General features: G+C 39.4%; 1 protein-coding gene across 1 annotated transcript in view; it reads right to left on the bottom strand.

The window, feature by feature from the left end:
* COL6A5 (collagen, type VI, alpha 5) overlaps positions 1-19,137 on the bottom strand; it is a 135,789-nt gene that overhangs the window by 40,395 nt on the left and 76,257 nt on the right. Inside the window, exons 27-33 of the mRNA XM_006846633.1 lie at positions 15,066-15,128; positions 13,925-13,987; positions 13,686-13,721; positions 13,537-13,573; positions 9,273-9,288; positions 5,542-6,025; positions 562-658 (exon numbers count right to left, since the gene is read on the bottom strand). Of these exons, the coding sequence (XP_006846696.1) occupies positions 562-658; positions 5,542-6,025; positions 9,273-9,288; positions 13,537-13,573; positions 13,686-13,721; positions 13,925-13,987; positions 15,066-15,128 (796 nt within the window). The remainder of the gene's footprint in view (positions 1-561; positions 659-5,541; positions 6,026-9,272; positions 9,289-13,536; positions 13,574-13,685; positions 13,722-13,924; positions 13,988-15,065; positions 15,129-19,137) is intronic.

Here is a 19,137-nt window from a genome sequence, read left to right as displayed (position 1 = left end):
TTCATTGGTAAAAGAAGCTATAGAGAGGTAGCATGTATATATGTGAAATCTGTTAGACATGTGGTGCTGTAGGATAACCTAATAACCACAAGGTTGGTAGTTCAAATCCTCAGAAACCCTGTATAGGGGCACTATACTTGACAACATTTAACATCAACAACAAACTCCTTTAAAACATAGTTTCAATATTTCTGAGGTTTTTGCTACAAACCACCAAATTGGTACCCCAAAAGATAGATAAATTGGGATAATCTTCTAAAGGAATTTTTATATAGAGCACCCCTACATATGGTTTCTGAGGATTTCTTTTACCAATTAAATTCCTAAATATTTTCTTAGGAAACTCCAAACCTTACAATTAAAACCTGGACATACGGTATTGGAAAACTGGAAAACTGAAAATAGAGCCTGCAATAGAAGATATAATTTTTTATAAAACCAAATTCAATAGCTCACCAAAAAGGCATTTAAGCTTTTCAGCTCAATTTGTTGTTGTGAAGTGCTGTCGAGTCGATTCCGACTCATAGCGATAGCCAATAATACTCTTTTTATTAGTCTTACCATAGCAAAGTGAACAGAGCCGAAGTCTCTCTATTGGTTCATGGTAGTCCTCAAGTGTTGGAATTGGAATCACCTGAAATGTTCCAGTGTTGTCAAACTGAAAAGTAAGTAGATGTTTGTTCATTTTCTCTAATAATGGTTAGGAAGCCACTGTGCACTTACCTCATCACCATTCCTGTGCATTACAGCTCTGTGTTCTATTCTATGCCTACCTTGAATCCTAATTATAACCTAAGGAATCATGTAAAATAGGCCTCAACAACCTGCCCCCACTCATTTTTTGATGAGAAAACTATTATAACTTGAGCAAATTCACAGACTGAGACTAAAATTCAGATTTATTAGACTGCTAAGTAACGTAGTGGTTACGAATTGGGCTGTGAACTGTAAGGTCAGCAGTTCAAAACTACCAGCTGTTCTGGGGTAGTTTCTGCTCCTGTAAAGATTTGTAGCCTTGGAAACCCTGTACAGGGTCGCTATGAGTTGGAACCAACTCCACGCACATAACAACAACAACAACCTCAAGGTCAGTAGTTCAAACCTAGCAGACTCTCCTTGGAAACCCTTTACAAGATAATAATGAGTCTAAATCTACTGAAAAGCACTTAACAGCAACAATAGTAGCAACTCCTGTTTCCAATACATTTTAAAGCCTGCAATTCTACATCCAGCCTCTAAAGTTGGGGCCTGCAGAAATGTTACAATACTAGTTTCTTTCGGCCTCTTTAGTGATCCTACTTCCACCTCAATCACATTGTCCAGAAGAAGGTTCATCTTTCAGATGTCAAGTAGACCTTCTCAATCACAGATTCAATTAAAAGTCTACTGTGAAAGGCCACAGACAGAAAATACTAAGTGTATTCAAAATACTTGTTATTATAGTGCTTGCTTGCCATGTGTTTCTTGATTACTCCTTTGCTTTAATACTCACTGAAATGGGCAAAATATAGCACTCATTTTTTCATTCACTCATTCAGCAAGCCGATAATTATTTTGTGGGCTTTTTGCTCTGTGTGAGGCACTGTGCAAGGCAGATATTTTTACTACAATGAAGGAAATGTATCATTTTGAGGTGGATGGAAGGGTATGTCGCAATCTAAATAGATACTCATGTTTTTCTTTCTCTCCCTTGGGAAACTAAAGGTTTACAAAGGCCATATGCTTCCATTTTCTGTAAAGCATTCAGTGAACATTTGGAAATAGTCAACATCATTCCAGATTTATAGTTAGAAAGTATTTACTTCATTACTACTTTATGTTTTTCATGAAATCAGCTGCTCTGGGAGGTATTATTTTGGTTTTGGCTTTGTTGATTCCCACTATAATACTAAATGGCAGTTTAGCAAACAACAACATTTATTCACATTCAATACATTTGTATTGATGATCTCCATTCAATACATTTGTTCAACAAATATTTATTGAATGCTGACAGTACTATAGCTGCTATTCCAGATGCTGAAGATACAGAAATGAACATACCAAGCAAAATCCCTACCTTCCTAGAGTTTATATTTTAGTGGGAGACATTCCATGAACATAAAAAAAAAAAAAAAAAAAGCAAGGTAATAGGGATGAGGAGTGCTAGGGGTGAAATTTTACATAGAACCCATGAGAAAGTGTCATTTCAGCAAAACCTCAAAGGTGAAGAGAGGGAGCCCTAATTAGGGGAAGTGTTTCAGGGAATAGTCAGGGAAAGGACTCTGGGAAAAGCAGTGAGAGGTAATGAAGACAGCAAATACAGACTTTGTTTTTTTCCTAGAAGATTTGCTGCAGGGTAACCAAGAAATACGACAGTAGCTAAAGTGAAAAGTTGGGTCAACTAAAGAGGTTTTTTTGTGTTTTTTTTTAAAGCATTTTCTGATTGGAATGATTCAGTAGAGAATGATCTGGGGTAGACAGTGGGCCTCTCCCAATAATAACATAACTCTTAACACTTCATGGGTAGCACAGTAGCTCCATAGGATAAGCACTGCATTCTGACCCACAAAGTTAGTGGTTCAAGTCCACGAACTGCTCTGCAGGAAAAAAAGGCTTTCTGCTTCTGTGATGATTTAAAGACTCAGAAACTCTATACAGGGTTGCTATGAGTCAGAACTAACTCAACGACACATAACAACAGCAACTTTAGGAGGAACCTTGGTAGTTCAGTAGTTAAAGCACTCAGCTGCTCACCTAAAGGTCAGCAGCTTGAACCCACCAGGAGAAAGCTGTGGCAGTCTGCTTCCGGAAGCATTTATAGTCTTGGAAAACCCTACAGGGGCAGTTCTGCTCTATCCTATAGAGTCACTATGTGTTGGAATCCACACAAGGGTGGTGGGTGGGTAACTGTTGTGCTCTTAGGTGCTTTCTAGTTTGTTCCTACTCTCGTTGTTGTTGTTATTAAGTGCCATCGAGGCAGTTCCTACCTAGAGCAATCCTGTAGAGAGTTTCCGAGAAGCAGCTGGTGAGCTTCAACTGTCGACCTTGCATCCAAATAGCAAACCCTTTATACAGTTTCTGAGGCTGTAAATCTTGGAGGAGCAGAAAGCCTCATCTTTGTCCTGCAGAGTGGCTGGCTGACTCAAACCACTGACCTTGTGGTTACCTGTCCAGTGCTTATCCTACAGAGTCACTGTGCTCCCATGGTAACACTTTAAGGGATTGCAAATACCTAATAAATCTGTCCATTTTGCCCAACTACATAAAAGAAAAGATCTTGGTTTACACTATTTAAATGTATATTCTAGAGAGAAAATGGGGGGACTGCAATGGCTCCACAGGATAAGCACTGGACTGCAAACCACAAGATTGGTATACCATTCAAGTCCATCGAGAGAAAAGATCAAGCTTTCTGCTTCCGCAAAGATTTTAAAGCCTCAGAAACCCTATCAGAATTGCTATGAATGAGAAACGACTTAACAGCACTTAACAACAACAATATAGAAAATCAGATGTATAGGGGTTCAACTTGTTTGAATTTTAGAAATTTCTAGAACATGGGAGGGACATTGCAATTTAATTTTCAGTTGAGGCAGGGTTCAGAGACTGAAAAACAAACAGAAGTATTTCATAGAAGAATTGCCAAAAGAAGCAGAACAAAAAATAAGTGATATAAGGGATGTGTGTTGGCACATTCACAAGAAAATAAAAATGCTCAATAAACATTTAAAAAAAAAATGTTTTAACCTCATAAAAAATAAGGATCTGAACAGCAACATTAGCATGATGCTCTTATTTACCGATCTGATTGGCAACAACTGAAAAAGCTTGATAAAGGTCATTGTTAGTATGTGTGTGCAGAAAAAGACATTCTTAGATCCCCAAGGGTGGCAAGCTTTATGGCTCTAGTGCCCAGACCACAAGGGTTTGATGAAGAGGGTAGGGAAGAGAAATAAGAGAGAGGCCAGGGTGGGTGAGGAGATCCTGAACGGAAGGGCACACAGAGACAGTGTTGCATAAAAAATTACTAAAGGAAGCATTGTTCTAGCATGATCCATGACCAGAACTAATGTGGGGGTTATCATCTGGTAACATTAGAGGTAGCAAGCAAGAAGTGGATAGCTTCCTGGGTCAGTTATTCTTCAGAGAGATGGTGCAAATGAGAAATGATTTGTTCACCAGGAGTGGTTGGAAGTTCTTTTCCATTGATGAGTCAGAGGAGTTGTGGCATGGTCCAATAAATATGAGACTGAACTTGATAACCTGCTCAGACTTGGCTTATTCTAGAATTTGGTGTGGCACTCAAAGTTCAAATGCAAAATCAGGAAGGCTGAAAACTTCAAAAAGAGAAACTGAAATCCCACAAGACTTTCTACTATTCTTTTTGTCAGACTCTATTGTGACCCTTCCTTTGGTGCCTGTGTCCAAAAAAATTGGATGTGTTATGAGAATAGAACTCTTCCCATACCCTAGGGAGCATATTCTTCCTCTTTTGGCAGAAAAAATATGACTTAGTAGAAGACAAGTGCCTGAGTATGGAAGTAGATGTTTATAGCCTCTTGGATGACATGATAGTTCTGCCCAGCTCCAAGCGCATGCATCTTGTGAGTCATTAGACTAGAACAGTAGATGGAGACGTCATCTTTTTGTGGGGAGGGATGAGAACAGAGGTGCCATTGAGAGTCTGCAGATCTAAAAATGGCATACCATCTTTTATGAAAAATGTTCATATTCAACAAATGTTTTGCACAGCTTTAAGGACTCAAAGATCTCCTGAACTTCATCTATTGCAGGATAAGATCCACTGTTTAATGTGAGACAGCAAGCAGCTGGCATATCTGAAAAACACTGAGTCAGCAGAGGGTTGGCAAAACACCAAGTTCATGACACTTTATATAAGATCAACCTAAGTTTGGGTCTTGATTTATCTGCTTCCTAGATGGGCAAAATTGGATGTTGCTTGAACTCTCTGGGCTTTAGTTTCCTTGTTTTTAAAATGGAGAGAACTATATTCAGTTCAAAGGGTGGTGAGGATGTATGAATATATATGCAAAGTTCCTGAGATAGAGCCTGGCATAGGTAGGAGCTGAGCAAGTGCGGCTGCTATTATTATTAACTGCTGTTGTTGTTAGCTATTGTATTTCATAGGTACTGGCAACAATGAAAAGTTCCTAGGTGCACAACAGCGTGTGCTCAGCAACTAACTAAAAGGTTGACGGTTCACATTTACACTGGCTGCTCCTTGGAAACCCTATACAGGGTCGCTAAGAGTTGGAACTGACTCAACGGCACTTAACCGTAACTAGCTGGTGAAAGGAAGGCCTGAGGATCTGTAAGGTGAAAGACACTGAACATCCTATGGAGTGCAATTCTCCTCTGACACACAAGGGGTCTCCAAGAGTCAGAATTGATTCGATGAACGTGGGTTTTGTAGTTTGGCCAAATACAGCTCAAAATTGAAAAGGAGATTAAAGATGCCTCTTATCTCCTCGGACTCCCATCCAACCCTACTAACACCACACCGTGAAAAATAGAGAAATTGCCCAGGAAAGCTCTTACCCCAAATACGTCATCGAGGAATTCTCTTTTGTTAAAAGTGAGCACGGCTGGACTGATACCAAGAGCGTTAAACTCCATGGTAGCAGTGATGATGGACGACCTGCTGGCTATTGGACTAGTGCTGAAAAACACAGCAACTCTTCTCACATTGGCTCCCGCATAAGTCCTCTTGAAAACGTTCCGGGCCACAAACCTCATCGCATTGCCAATGTCTGCGGCGTTTGCGGTGTTTTGATACCTTATTTGGGAAAGAAGTTGGAGGAGTTGCTTCTTGCTATGATAGTCGGACCAGCGGATGAGATAGTTGGTATCTGAGTCATAGGAAACTACAACAACTCTTGCTCCCACAGGACAATTATTTTCCCTGATGTTCAGGTCATTGACAATGGAAACGATGAGGTCCCTTGTTTCCATAAATATCTGCTCTGTAACGTCGTAGGACTGGTCCAGGGCAAACACCAACTCTGTTGGATATACAGGACACCTTGCTACAAAAAACGAGAAGCAGATGTGTTAAGTTATTTTAATGGATCAAAGCCTCTCCCAGATCATTTACACCAATGAGGTTTGCAGCGAAGTCCAAGAATATCCAAGTGTTTCATCCAGTTCTAGAACTAGAGGTTCCCATGTGCAAAGAAAGAGTCCCATGTGCTTTTTAAACTTGAAGGTGCTACATAAATACAGAACTTGATATTTGGCTATATAATGCTCAGACCTCACAACCCACTATGGTCTGCCATTTAAAAGGCAATTTCAGGGAATTTGGGGGCTGGTGGAACAGTTCTGTATCCCGAACAGGGTGTTAATTCTTTAACTGTAGGCACGTGTTAAAATTCAGAACTGTACAAACATACACAAAATGGGAATTTTACTGTACATAACTTTTAAAATTGAAAATGATTATGACAGTTTTGGGTGATTTGGAAAAACCACCTTCCTCCAAAACCTTCAGAAATGAAGTGATAGTTGGTTGAAAGATTTTTATCCAGATTTTTATGCAAAAGACAGCAACCTAATCATTGGTTGAGGTGTTACAGGATTAAGTACTGGATTGCTAACTTCAAGGTCAGTATTTAAACCCACCAGTTGTTCCTCAGAAATCTCTACAGGCTTGCTATGATTTGGAACGGATTTGATGGCATTTAATAATAACCACCAGCTGCTCCTTGGAAACCCTATACAGAGTCGCTAAGACTCAGAATTGACTCAACAGCAATTAACAACAACAACAAATAACAATGACAACAAATTCAAAACATGTTTATTGAGTGCCCACCAATGTAACCATGCAAGTATGAGTCATATGCAGATCCTGCCCTCAAGGATTTTAAATTGAGAAGATCATTATAATAAAAGGGAGAGGGTGGTTGGGACTCTGAATGAGGATTCTGAGGACTAAGAGACTTGTTTCCAGTCAGGGAGTATCTGAGGGACACCATGAAAGCCAACATTTGAATGAAAGCCATGGTTTCATTCCAGGAGGGAAGGGAGCAACTATGGAGTAAGACTGACTTGCATGAGCTATAAGAGAGATGGAATCTTTGCAATTCCCAACTCAATACTGATAGTTTTATGATAGTTGAATTTTAGGAATTTCATAAGGAATCTAACCTATGCATCAACTCTAACCTAACCTAACCTTACTTGTTTCAACTCAATACACATGAACAGAAAAATTTAAGGAATAAACAAAACAAAAACCCTCATCTATGCTGTCTGTTCGATTCTCCTCAAAGAAGTCAGGTTCCAAAGCACCTTAAACTAAAAATCTCCTATAACTGAGAGTTATAGAAATAGAGAGGAAGTATTGATGTGTTTTGAATCAAGGCATTATACTGTCAATATATTTTAAATGTAAAATGAGTAATGAAGAGTCCAGTAAGGAGAATGAAGTACTTCTGGTTTCTTGGATTTCCACTAAAATAACAGGTCAAGTGGCAGTGAAACATCCTTAAGACCTACCTATCATCACAGTTCTCCAGGAAGGGAACAACTCAATCCTATTTATTTTAACTTTTCTCCTACCCTAATAGGAGCTCTGGTAGAGTAGTGGTTACGAGTAGAGCTGCTAACCTCAAAGTCAGCAGTTTGAAACTAGCAGTGGTTCCGCTGGACAAAGATGAGGCTTTCTGCTCCCGTATAAAGGTTTACAGCCTGAGAAACCCTATACAGGGTCGCTATGAGGCAGAACCGACTCCACAGCACATAACCACTACCACCAACTACCCTAATGTCAAGGAACCCAGGTGACACAGCCGTCAAATGCTTGGCTGGTTGGCAGGTGGAACCCATCAGCCGCTTCATGGAAGAAGAGATCTGATGACCTGCTTCCATAAATATTACAGCCTTGGAAACTCTACGGGGCAGTTCTACTCTGTCCCGTAGGGTTGCTGTGAGTCAGCATGAACTTGATGGCATTTTTTGTTATTAAGTGCCGTCAAGTCAGTTCCAACTTATAGCAACTCTGTATAGAGTTTCTGAGGACCAGCTGGTGAGTTTGAGCTGCCGATCTTGTGGTTAGCAGTAGTGTTTATCCTACAATGCCACATCAGGACTCCAGTGGACAGTTGTTAGTACCATCATGTCAGTTCAGAGTCATAGTGATCCTGTAAAGGGTTTCTAAAGACACTCTGGTAGCGTAGTGGTTACGAATCAGGTTGTGAGCCACAAAATCAGCAGTTTGAAACTACCAGCTGTTCTGCAGGAGAAAGATGGAGTTTTCTGTTCCTGTAAAGATTTATAGCCTTGGAAACCCTGTAAAGAGTCGCTATGAGTTGAAACCGACTCCACGGCACATAACAACAACAAAAGGGTTTCTAAGGAGTGATTGGTGTGTTTGAACTGCCAACCTGTGGTTTACAGTCCCGAGCTGATCCTACAGCACCACACAAGGTGTCCTTAGGTTACCTGATTAATTCAAATCCATGATGCTTTTACTGAGCACTTACCAAGTGCAAGGTATTCACCCCTGCCCCGACTCTTAATTAAAGTTGAATGAGTCCATACTTAAGAATAAGTTCAAAGACCCTGAGGGTTTACTTCACAGGATTCTAGGAGACAATGAGATCTTGAAGTTGACAAAACAGGCCTCAATCACCATACATCTAAGATGTCCTGCAGTGCAACACCACTGAAGTCTAGGCCCTGAAGAGACCACCCCGGGTGAGGCAAAGTTTACAAGTGGTTGACACTTGGTAAGAGGAGAGGTGTCAGTGTGGGTTCCTGGGAGGAAAGGAAACTTCATGTATCCAAGAAGCCAATGTCAATGGGTTTAGCAGCAAACAGAACAACAGAATGAGGACCCCTGAGAAAAAACCCTGTTCACTGAATTTCCCTGCAACACGGGGCTTCTTCTGTCAAGTAAATGAGTGTAAACCATGATAGGAAGTAGAGGGGGGAAATGTGTAAAGACACCATTGATTTTTACTATCAGAAAGAGATCACAACATGAAGGATTATATTCAAAAGACAGAGGTGTTTGCAGAGAATAAAGAAGTCTTTCTCAAGGAGTCCTGGTGTGGTGTTGTAGGATAAGAACTGGATCACAACATCGGTTTGAACGGCAAGGTCGACGGTTCAACCACCAGCTGCTCCTTGGGAACCCTAAACAGGGTTGAAACGACTCAGCAGCATTTAACAACAACAATTTCAAGGAGGTAAAGGTTACTTTCAAATGGTTGACAGAATGCACAAAAATTATTTCATCAAGAGACAGGGTATAGTAAGATTACTTACCTTCCCAGCAAGCTATTAAAAGGAGACAGAAAAAAAGAAGAGTCAGTTACATTTTTTAAACACAAACTAAAAATCATCCCCAAAATAAAATTTCAACAAAACTTAACAGTTTTATTTATGCCCAGCTGCAAGTGAGGTTAATTTTAAATGACAGGAAACCAAGGTTAAAAGATTGAGGAAAATGTCCACAGAATTGTATCAAATTGTGAATCTTTCTGACCTTGTGAGCCAGGGTCAGTCAATTTTAGCAGAATTTGGCTTGAAATCAGAAACATTTATCACTAGTCATGGAAATAGAACAGGTGAGCCTCTGATTAAATGGCAAGATAGCATTCAATTTGTTTTGCCTCTGTGCTTAGAGCCTTCTGGGAGTCATTCTGGAACACGAAATTAAAATATGGGGTCTTCTTCTCTTTCCTAATGAACATCTTGGGAATCTCTGTTTTCTTTCCAAACCATGAGGATTTCCAAATGAACTTTATCTCAGCTGCAATATAGAGCTCCTCTGTTAGTGATCTTTACACCCACTCAGAGAGGAGGGAAAAGCCCCAAGTGTTCCTCCTAAGCCTCTGATTTCTCTGATTTATTAGAAGCCTGAAACTAATCAGGGGGAAAAAGTTGGTAAATCTTCAGGAAGACACAGGCCTGACCATTTCCATCCTAATTTTGCTCAGTTCGTAGGAAGCAAACGAGTCACTCCAATATAATAAAAGCTTTTTATTAATATTGGCAACAGACTGGCCTGCCATCTGTCAGTCCACAGCGCCTGCTCCCCTCCCAGCAAAGCTTGTTTAATTTAATCCTGTGGCTGTGAGTGGTGCAAAGAACTAATGCCCTTAGTTGCTAACTAAAATGTTAGCAGTTTGAATCTACCCAGAGGTGCAATAGAAGAAAGTCTTGGTAATCTACTTCCCATTAAAACAGCCATTGAACATTTCATGGAGTACAGTTCTACCCTGACTCATTTGGGGTAGTCATGGATCAGAATCAAGTCAAAGGTAATACACACACACACATACACATATTTAAATTTGTGGCCAGTGAGATGCTGTTAGCAGATGCACACAGCCCACTGACTCCTCCGCATTTCAAGGCCCTTTCTTCTGACTGAGCAGACATAGCTGCGTGGGTTTGCATTTGGCAAAACTGAGGTACCCTTGGGTAAGCCACTTGATCCCTTTTAGTATATGTGTAGTTTTTATTTTTTAAAAAATACTCTTTACATATGTCTCTCCGTCCAAAACTATAGTCCATGACGCCGTCATGTTTTATTCTCAACCTCCCTCTTCCTTGCCCTAGATTTTCTATTTTGTTTTCAGGAGAACATCCCAACCACCAGCTTAGGACACAGCCTTATCCTGGTGTAGCAGAGAACTGCTGCAGAACTTCAGAGCAAGGAATAGTACACCAGAAGTCCAGGCTCACCAACATCATTTATACAATTAGGCTGTTAGGGTTCATTTAAAAAATTTATCACTGAAATCCTTATCTCTGTTTTGAGGTCAGATTTGGAGTTCCATCTTGTCCAATCAACACTGAGTCTGGTTATAGAACCTGTCTATTCTTCCTCCCCTTTATTTTCTGGCTAACTTTTCATTTAGAGTTGGAAAGCATCTCCCTTAAAGTTCCCAGCCCTCCAAGGACCAATTGCTACCATTTACTTTCTGTTTTTCTTGAGAAGACACCGTTGATTACTCTGAAGACTGGTCAAACCATGCGGGTGTTTGATCACCACACTAATTTCTCCTCCAGTGATTCTCCCCTGTTTCTTCTCCCTGTAGTCCCAGACCCTTGTTTCACCTCCTCAAGGATGCTGAGAGCCTTTTTTACCTCTCAAGCCATGTCTCAAACATATCCTCTTCCTTTGAAGCTTCTCTCCATTGGCATCTTGTTTACTTTCAAGCTGTCCACATATAGCAAGAATCTCTATGCCATTTCTGTTTTTGTAACTTCCAGTCCTCCACTCCCGTTCCTTTTATTGAAGCATCTTCCTGGGTACATTCATGGAGTTTTTGTTTCTGACTCTCTGATTTGACACCCTTAGGAACCTCATCCAACCAGTGATCTTCAAAACCAGGAGCACTTGAGTGACTTGAGCATCTTGAGTTTCCTTCCCTGACCCTGTCTGTACTGGGATGAAAACACAGACCATTTGCCGTTGAGTTGAGTCAAGTCGAGTCTGACTCATGGTGAGCCCATGAGTTTCAGAGTATAGAGCTGCACTCCATAGGGTTTTCAATGGCTAATTTTGGGGAAGCAGATAGCCAGGTCTTTCTTTCGAGGTACCTCTGGGTGTGTTTGAACCACCAATTTTTTGGTTAGCGGTCAAGCATGTTACCATTTGTACTGTCCACGAACTCCTTCACTTGTAAAATTGCCCTATTTATTTATTTTAATGTAGAGCCTATGTCACTGCTGGCTAGCTCTCCACTGATTAAGCCCAGTATCTTTTTCTACCAATTGATTTCCCTTCAAATTCTTCTGCCTACTCACAGCCATAATGCTATTAAGCTTCTAGTCTTACAGTTATTTTAAACTTATTTTTTATTGTCATTTCCTAGCTGTACAATTGTACTCAGTACATTTTTTATCCATTCTCCTTCAGTAAACCTACAAAGATTTTTCCCTTTTACGTTTTTCTGGGTGAGATTGTATAAGCATTATGATTAATGTTATGAAAATATAAGAAGACAAATCACCCACCATACTACCACCCTAATATAATAAATTTTTACATTTTTCTTCCAGTTTTGCTTCTAGTACTTATTTCTATGTACACATATATTTATCTTAGTGTAATCACATTAGGATCCAGTTTAATTTTCTGCTTTTCAGTTCCAATATTTTTCCATATTCTAATAGAATCTTCATAAAAATATGTATCTTCTTAATATATCCAAAAGAATCTGATGCACCATAGCCTATATCTTCTATAATTGTAAATAATCTAAATGTATAATCATTTGGAGTACTTCAATAAACATCTTTACATGCAATTTTTTTTCCTTAGACTAAATTTTCAAATGAAATTATGGTGCCTTTACTATCTCATTCCCTTCCCTTTTTCATAACCAAAAACAACATCTCCATTTGTTGACTTCTGCTTTATTCCTTTACTGACATTGTTTTTTTTCTTGCTGCTTCCCCATCATTTTTCCATGACCAGATTCAATTATACCCTTCAAGCAGCCTTTCTTAGGTCCCTGGGTGACAGAAAGGATTTATACTCAGCAACTAGGAATGCGGGAGAAAGATGAGGCTTTCTGCTCCCATAAAGATTTACAGCCTCAGAAACCCTGTACAGGGTCACTATAAGTCGGAACTGACTCCACGACACATCACCACCAGCACCACTAGGAATGTGGTGGCTCTGTAGGATAAGCACGGGGCTGTGAACCACAAGACTGGCCGTTTGAGCCCACCAGTTACTCTGAGGGAGAAAGATGAGGCTTTCTGTTCCTGCAAAGGCTTATAGCCTCAGAAACCCTTAACAGGGTCGCTATGAGTCAAATCCGACTTGACAGCACTTAACAACTAACCTTTTAAGGTTGGAGGTTTGAAGCCAGCCAACTGCACCATGAAAGAAAAGGCTAGTAATATGTCTCTAAAAAGACTGTTGTTGTTAAGTGCCGTGGAGTTGATCCCGACCCCTAGCGACCCCATAAAGGGTTTCCAAGGTGCAGCTGGTGAACTTGAACCTCCGACCTTGCAGGTCAAATGGCTTTGCAGTCTCGCGCGTTAACCCACAGCGCCACATCAGGATTCCAACCAAGAAAATCCTATGTAGCAGTTCTACACTGTAACACATGGGGTCATCATGTGTCAAAACTGACTTGACAACAACAGGTTTTTTTTGTATTTTAAACATGCTTACTGAACTAGCTAATTGCCAACCAATCTGGACTCCCTTCCCCTCAATCCATGTTCATGCATTTACCATCATGCCATTCAGTCTTTTTGCATGTAATTTTTATCTGATTGTGAGCAAATCCACCCATCTTTAGAGTTGGTCTCTAGTTTCACATTTGCATGACTTTCTCCCAGTGAGATTCACACTCCTTGAATAAAGGCACTGTAACTTTAATTCACCATATATTTCTTTTTCTCCTGCCTTTGATGTGAGATCCTCCTACAGAATTTCTCCAGATAAGCCTGTTACAGAGACCCAATGCCTTCCCCACCAGTAAATTCCACCAACTGATCCTATGTGCTCACTCAGGCCTTCCTAAATACCCTCACCAATCATGGGATGATACTCACGACTGTGTTTCCGCACAAAGTCTATCAGTTCACACTGCTGTGAATAAAAAATAGAAAAGACAGAGAAGACACATGAGCACAGAGACTTCTGAGTAGCCCAGTTTATTTCCCAGTAGATTCCTTGAGTTTGCTAATAAGCAGATACATACAGAATGTTCTGACTGCCCAGGCATGCCTTTAGGGCCCTAGGAAAACAAAAATAGAGCAAGTTAAGTGCCATAGAGTCAATTCCAACTCATAGCGACCCTGCATAGGGTTTCCAGGGTGTAGCTGGTGGGTCTGAATTGCTGACAATGTGGTTAGCAGTCCCACGCTTATCCTCCAGAACCACACTATTGAACACCCTAAAACCCATTAAATGAGACTTAGTTGTCAGGGGCATACTCACTTTCTGTCCAGGAGGACCATCAGGTCCTGGAGATCCTGTTTCACCTTTCAAGCCTACATTGAGCTGCAGATAGGAACATGTGTTAGTCACTACATCACCTATCCACGAGGACCATCACAGTTTTAATGAGACTTTAAAATGAAACAAGAAAAAAAAGTTTAAAGAGACTAACTATTCATTAAAATCAAGTAAATTGGTTATTTGTAATATAAATTAGTCATTCTTAATCATTGGTAAACATCCATTTCCCTCTTAGCATCTTCATTAGTGACAGACTTTGTTCTGGAATTTAAATCTAAATCAGTCACAAACTGCCATTGGAGCTAATGGGCAAAACAAATATACTAGAGCACACAGAGATCTTAAAAGATTCATACTTAAAAGCTTTATTTCATTTTAAAGTGTCAAAAATAAACCTGCCTTTCTGCAAATGATCAAATAAGGAAAATGATTTCCCATTTCTGTAAGAAGACATGGGTGGGCTGTATCATTCCCATACCTCAAGGTGATAGATATGGATGTCAATGAAATTTACCCAGCCAGATGGAGAGTATTTGTTAATTGCATCTCTTTCATGCTGATAATGACTACTGATATTGTGCTCAAAGTTTAAAATGAATGCTGCTTGTCTCAGCATTTTTTTAAAGTATGCATAATAATATTCTACTCTGCATTTTGCTAATTAGAAGTTCTCAACAGCCTTCCTTAAAATGACCTTGGTTATGGATAATGGAATCATCAAAAAAAAAAAAAAACCTCAGAGAAGAGGGAGTGGGGTGATGACAGCTTTATTTACACACACAGGACTAATATTCTGGGATTTTAATATATGCCTTTGAAACAACTAGAAGCCACTGACAGTTCTTGAAACCACCAGTCATCACTTTGTAAATCTTTACAACTATTCAGATTCATGGGCCCTCAGATTTTTAGTGCTGAAAACTACCTAGAGGTCACTTAGTTCAGCTCTCATGTCATAGAAACCAAGACCTAGAAAAGGTGTGCTGAAGGTCACACAGCTAAGCTCTCGGCATTTCAGTTGCCCTTGGGTTGGATCAATAAGCCACAATTATTATTACAACATAAAAGTCAGAGTCTTTCAAAGAAATGTTTATTACTTCTTGAATTATAGACCACTTACAGTTAGTCCCCTGAATCCTTTGGGTCCAGGACCCCCAGGCATTCCAGGATCGCCAACATCACCCTGAAGATTCAGAAAGAAGAAATGGAGATCTCGATTAAAGACTATAGCCTTTAGGGTGGATTTTCTGTGAAAATATTTTGATATTATGAAAAAATTTCTCTAAATCCAAAACCTAATTCATCTTATAATGCTATGATACATATCATGAGGATTCCTGTTGTCACGCTACAGGATTAGCACTGGACTGCGAACCACAAGGTCAGCAGTTCAAACCCACCAGCTGCTTGCTCCTCGGAAACCCTATAACAGGGTTGCTATGAGTAGGAATCAACTCGACGGCACTTAACAACAACAACATATTATGAAGGCCAATACTACCTTAAAGATCATCTTCTCTTGTCATGTGGCACCAAGTCATTGATACATTTAGATATTTTCTAAGCTATTTTTAATTCTCTAATAAAACAAATGTTGTTGTCATGTGCTATAGAGTCAGTTCCAACTCACAGAGACCCTGTTTAGGATTTCTGAGGCTATAAATCTTTGGACCAGAAAGCCTCATCTTTCTTCCACATAAATACCATTGCAATTGTTACCCAATCAGTTACCAAGAGTGTCCACAGAAAAATGCCTAAAAATCAAGGCAAACATATATTGATTACATAAAATAGTAAATAATTATCTACTTCCTAATTTAATAAATAACTCTTTAACAAGTTGAAGTGAAAAAAACCCAAAACGTACTCTGGCTTTGTTGAAGAAATAATTTTAGTATTTATCAACATGCTAATTTTGCAGTTTTCAATAAATATACTAATTTCCTCCCTTTATCAATATATTGGAAAATTATTTGCTAGAATGTTTGTCTTATAAGTTGCTGAGCCTGGGTGTCCAGGATCATAGTCTCAGGGGACACCATGGTCAGCTGGCATAACATAGTCCCCAAAGACAATGTTCTACATCCTACCTTAGTGAGTAGCAACTAGGATCTTAAAAGCTTATGAGCAACCATCTAAGGTGCAACTAGTAGTCTCTCCATGTGCTGAAGAAAGAAGAGTGATGAACATTGAAGATGCTTAAAATCAATTAGTCCAATGGACTAATGGAATATGTGAACATTAGTCTCCATGACTCTGAAACCAGAAGAACTAGATGATGCCTGGCTACTACTGCCAACTGCTCTGAAAGGGATCACATTAGAAAGTCCTGGATAGAGTGGGATACAAATATGAAAAAAAAGACTGGGCTTACTGGGCAGAAAGAGACTGGAAGAACCTGAGACTATGTCCATCCTTCAGGTCTGGAATGGAACTTACCTTCATTGATTGATTTTCAGCCAAGCAGTAGTAGATAGGTATATGGAGGTCAAGAACAACTAGTCAGGTATGCTCACCATACTGTGACCAACCATTCAAGATCAAAAGGGCAACATTTGACAAAGGACACAACTCAGAAGAGTTGGGATGGAGGGTGAAATAGAAATAAACACAGGGAGGAAGTGGGATAACTATTGTTACATGGAGGGGATTGCAATCATTGAGATGAAACAACGTGTATGATTTGTTGACTGTAAAACTGATGAGATCTGCTCTGTAAGCCTTCACTCAATTCACAATGTTGAGTTTCAAAACAGCAATAACACTTGCCTTAACAGTAACTTATATAATTGCTCCTCTTAGTTCAGCAACTAAAAACACTGTTTAAAAATGACTTTAAAAGTGATTGCTTTTATATAATTGGTTTTATTTTACTAATTAGACATTCGTTTGTTTGATGTTTTTTTAAATCATATTTTGTAGTTTGATTTAAGCATTAAATTTATGGAGAAAACTGTTCTAGACACTTTTGAAAAAGGAAATCTTATATAGAATCTCAATATCTAAAACAAATAAAACATGAGTAATTCTGGTTGAAATGGAGATAAATTTCAGTCTGGTAGCTAATGAGGAATTCTGGAAGATTTTTGACTGTGACAGTAACATAATCAGGCTATGCTTGGGGGAAAAAAATCAAGTGACTGTGTTTGAAATTAGTTGAAGCAAGGAGAAGATGGAAGTGGAAAACCAATAAGAAGAATATATTGCTACCTTTCAGCTGTGAGAAAGGGAGGGTCACAATATGAGGGACAGACAGCAATAGCTAAAGCCAAGAGTATTGAAAGAAATGACCAAGGTGAGAGATCTAGAAGAGGAACAAGGACTAAATGTGAGAGTATACCTGGAGGTAGAAGAAGAGAAGACTTAGTGTGGTGACAGAAAGAGAAACTTGCCATGTAGGCCAAAACAGAGGACTAAGTATGGTGATTACTCCAGGGAGAATGAGGAGTGAGAATGCTGAAAGTTAAAATATGCTTTCCAGCATGAAATCTAAAGGCATTTGTGTTACAAAGCACTCCAGCCAGGCAAGTTCCAACAAGTTCCATCTTGTGCCTAGGTTGAAGTTTTCAGATGCCAGTTTTGTCTTGAGTACTTTATGCACCTCTGATGGCTGAACTGTCAAAGTCAGAAGCAGAGCCTATTAGAAGTCAATGTGGGATCAGCTGGCCCCTCCTCTCTCGAGCCAGCACATAAAGAACAGAAACTGCTTTGCTGGAACTTTCCTGGGCATGTTCCTTAATGGCTGCCAGGGTCTCCTGGTTGTGGTGTGATACCACAGGACAGTCTGTAAGCTTCTGTATTTACAACAGTCCCTCCCTGCTTGGAACCTAGACCTAGATCAAGAAACAGTTGTTTGAACAGAACAAGGGGATACTGAATGGTTTAAAATCAGGAAATGTGTACAGCAGAGTTATATCCTTTCACCTTACTTATTCAGTCTGTATGCTGAATAAAGTAATCAGAGAAGATAGATTATATGAAGAAGAATGTGGCATCAGGATTGGAGGAAGACTCATTAGCAACCTGTGATATGCATATGGTACAACCTTGCTTGTTAAAAGCAAAGATAAAAGACTACATATAGCCTTTAGTATGGATTGCACCTCAATGTAAAGAAAACAAAAATCCTCACAACTGGAGCAATCAATTACATCATGATAAATGGAGAAAATTTTGAAGTTTCCAAAGACTTCTTTTGCTTGGATTCACAATCAACACTCATGGAAGCAGCAGTCAAGAAATCAAAGGACATATTACATTAGAGGAATCTGTTGCAGAAGGACTCTCTAAAATGTTAAAGGATCAGGACTAAGGTGTGCCTGACCCAAGCCATGGTATTTTCAATAGCCTCATATGTATATGGAAAGTTGGACAATGAAAAGGAAGAAGGTAGAAGAATCAATGTATGTGAATTGCAGTGTTGAAGTATTAAAACTACAGTGTTAAAAGTATTAAAATTGCGGTGTTGAAGTATTAAAAGTACTATGGACTGTCAGAAGAACAAATCTGTGTTGGGAGAAGTAAATCCAAAAGGCTCCTAAGAAAGCAGACTTTGTCTCTCATACTTCAGACATGTTATTAAGGGGGATGAGTTTCTGGAGAAGGACATAATGCTTGGTGAAGTGGAGTCAGTGAAAAAGAGAAAGATCCAAATTAATTAGATTAGCCCAGTAATAGCAGCAATAGACTTAAATGTAACAATTGTTAAGAATGGTGAAGGACTGGGCAGTGTTTCATTCTATTGTGCATAGGGTCACTATAAGTCAGAACTGACTTGATGGCACCTAAATAACAACAACAAACTCTCTGTTTCACAGTTTTGTTTGCCAGTCTGCTGTCAGTCATGGTTGTGGGAGGAGATTCCTTTGTTCTCTGTGCCCTGTGAGAGGTCCCCGCATGGACCTAGAACTTTGGATTTTCATCATGCCATCATGCTGGTGATTTTTTTTCAACCAGGTGGTCTACATTTGTCTTGTCTTGTTTATCCTCTTCTATAAGACTTAATAAAAAGTCTCTATAATATGTATAGAGATTTTATTATAGAGACTTTTTATTAAGTCTTATAGAAGAGGATAAAGGCATTAGTGAGCTAAAATGGACTGGTATTGGCCATTTTGAATCTGACAACCACATGGTTTACTATGCCGGGAATGACAAATTGAAAAGGAATGGTGTTGCATTCATCGTCAAAA

This window comes from Chrysochloris asiatica, unplaced genomic scaffold (genome assembly GCF_000296735.1).
Source record: "Chrysochloris asiatica unplaced genomic scaffold, ChrAsi1.0 scaffold00028, whole genome shotgun sequence".
NCBI lineage: Eukaryota > Metazoa > Chordata > Mammalia > Afrosoricida > Chrysochloridae > Chrysochloris > Chrysochloris asiatica.
Note: the sequence above shows the minus strand (reverse complement) of the source record. Positions and strands in the feature narration are given on the sequence as shown.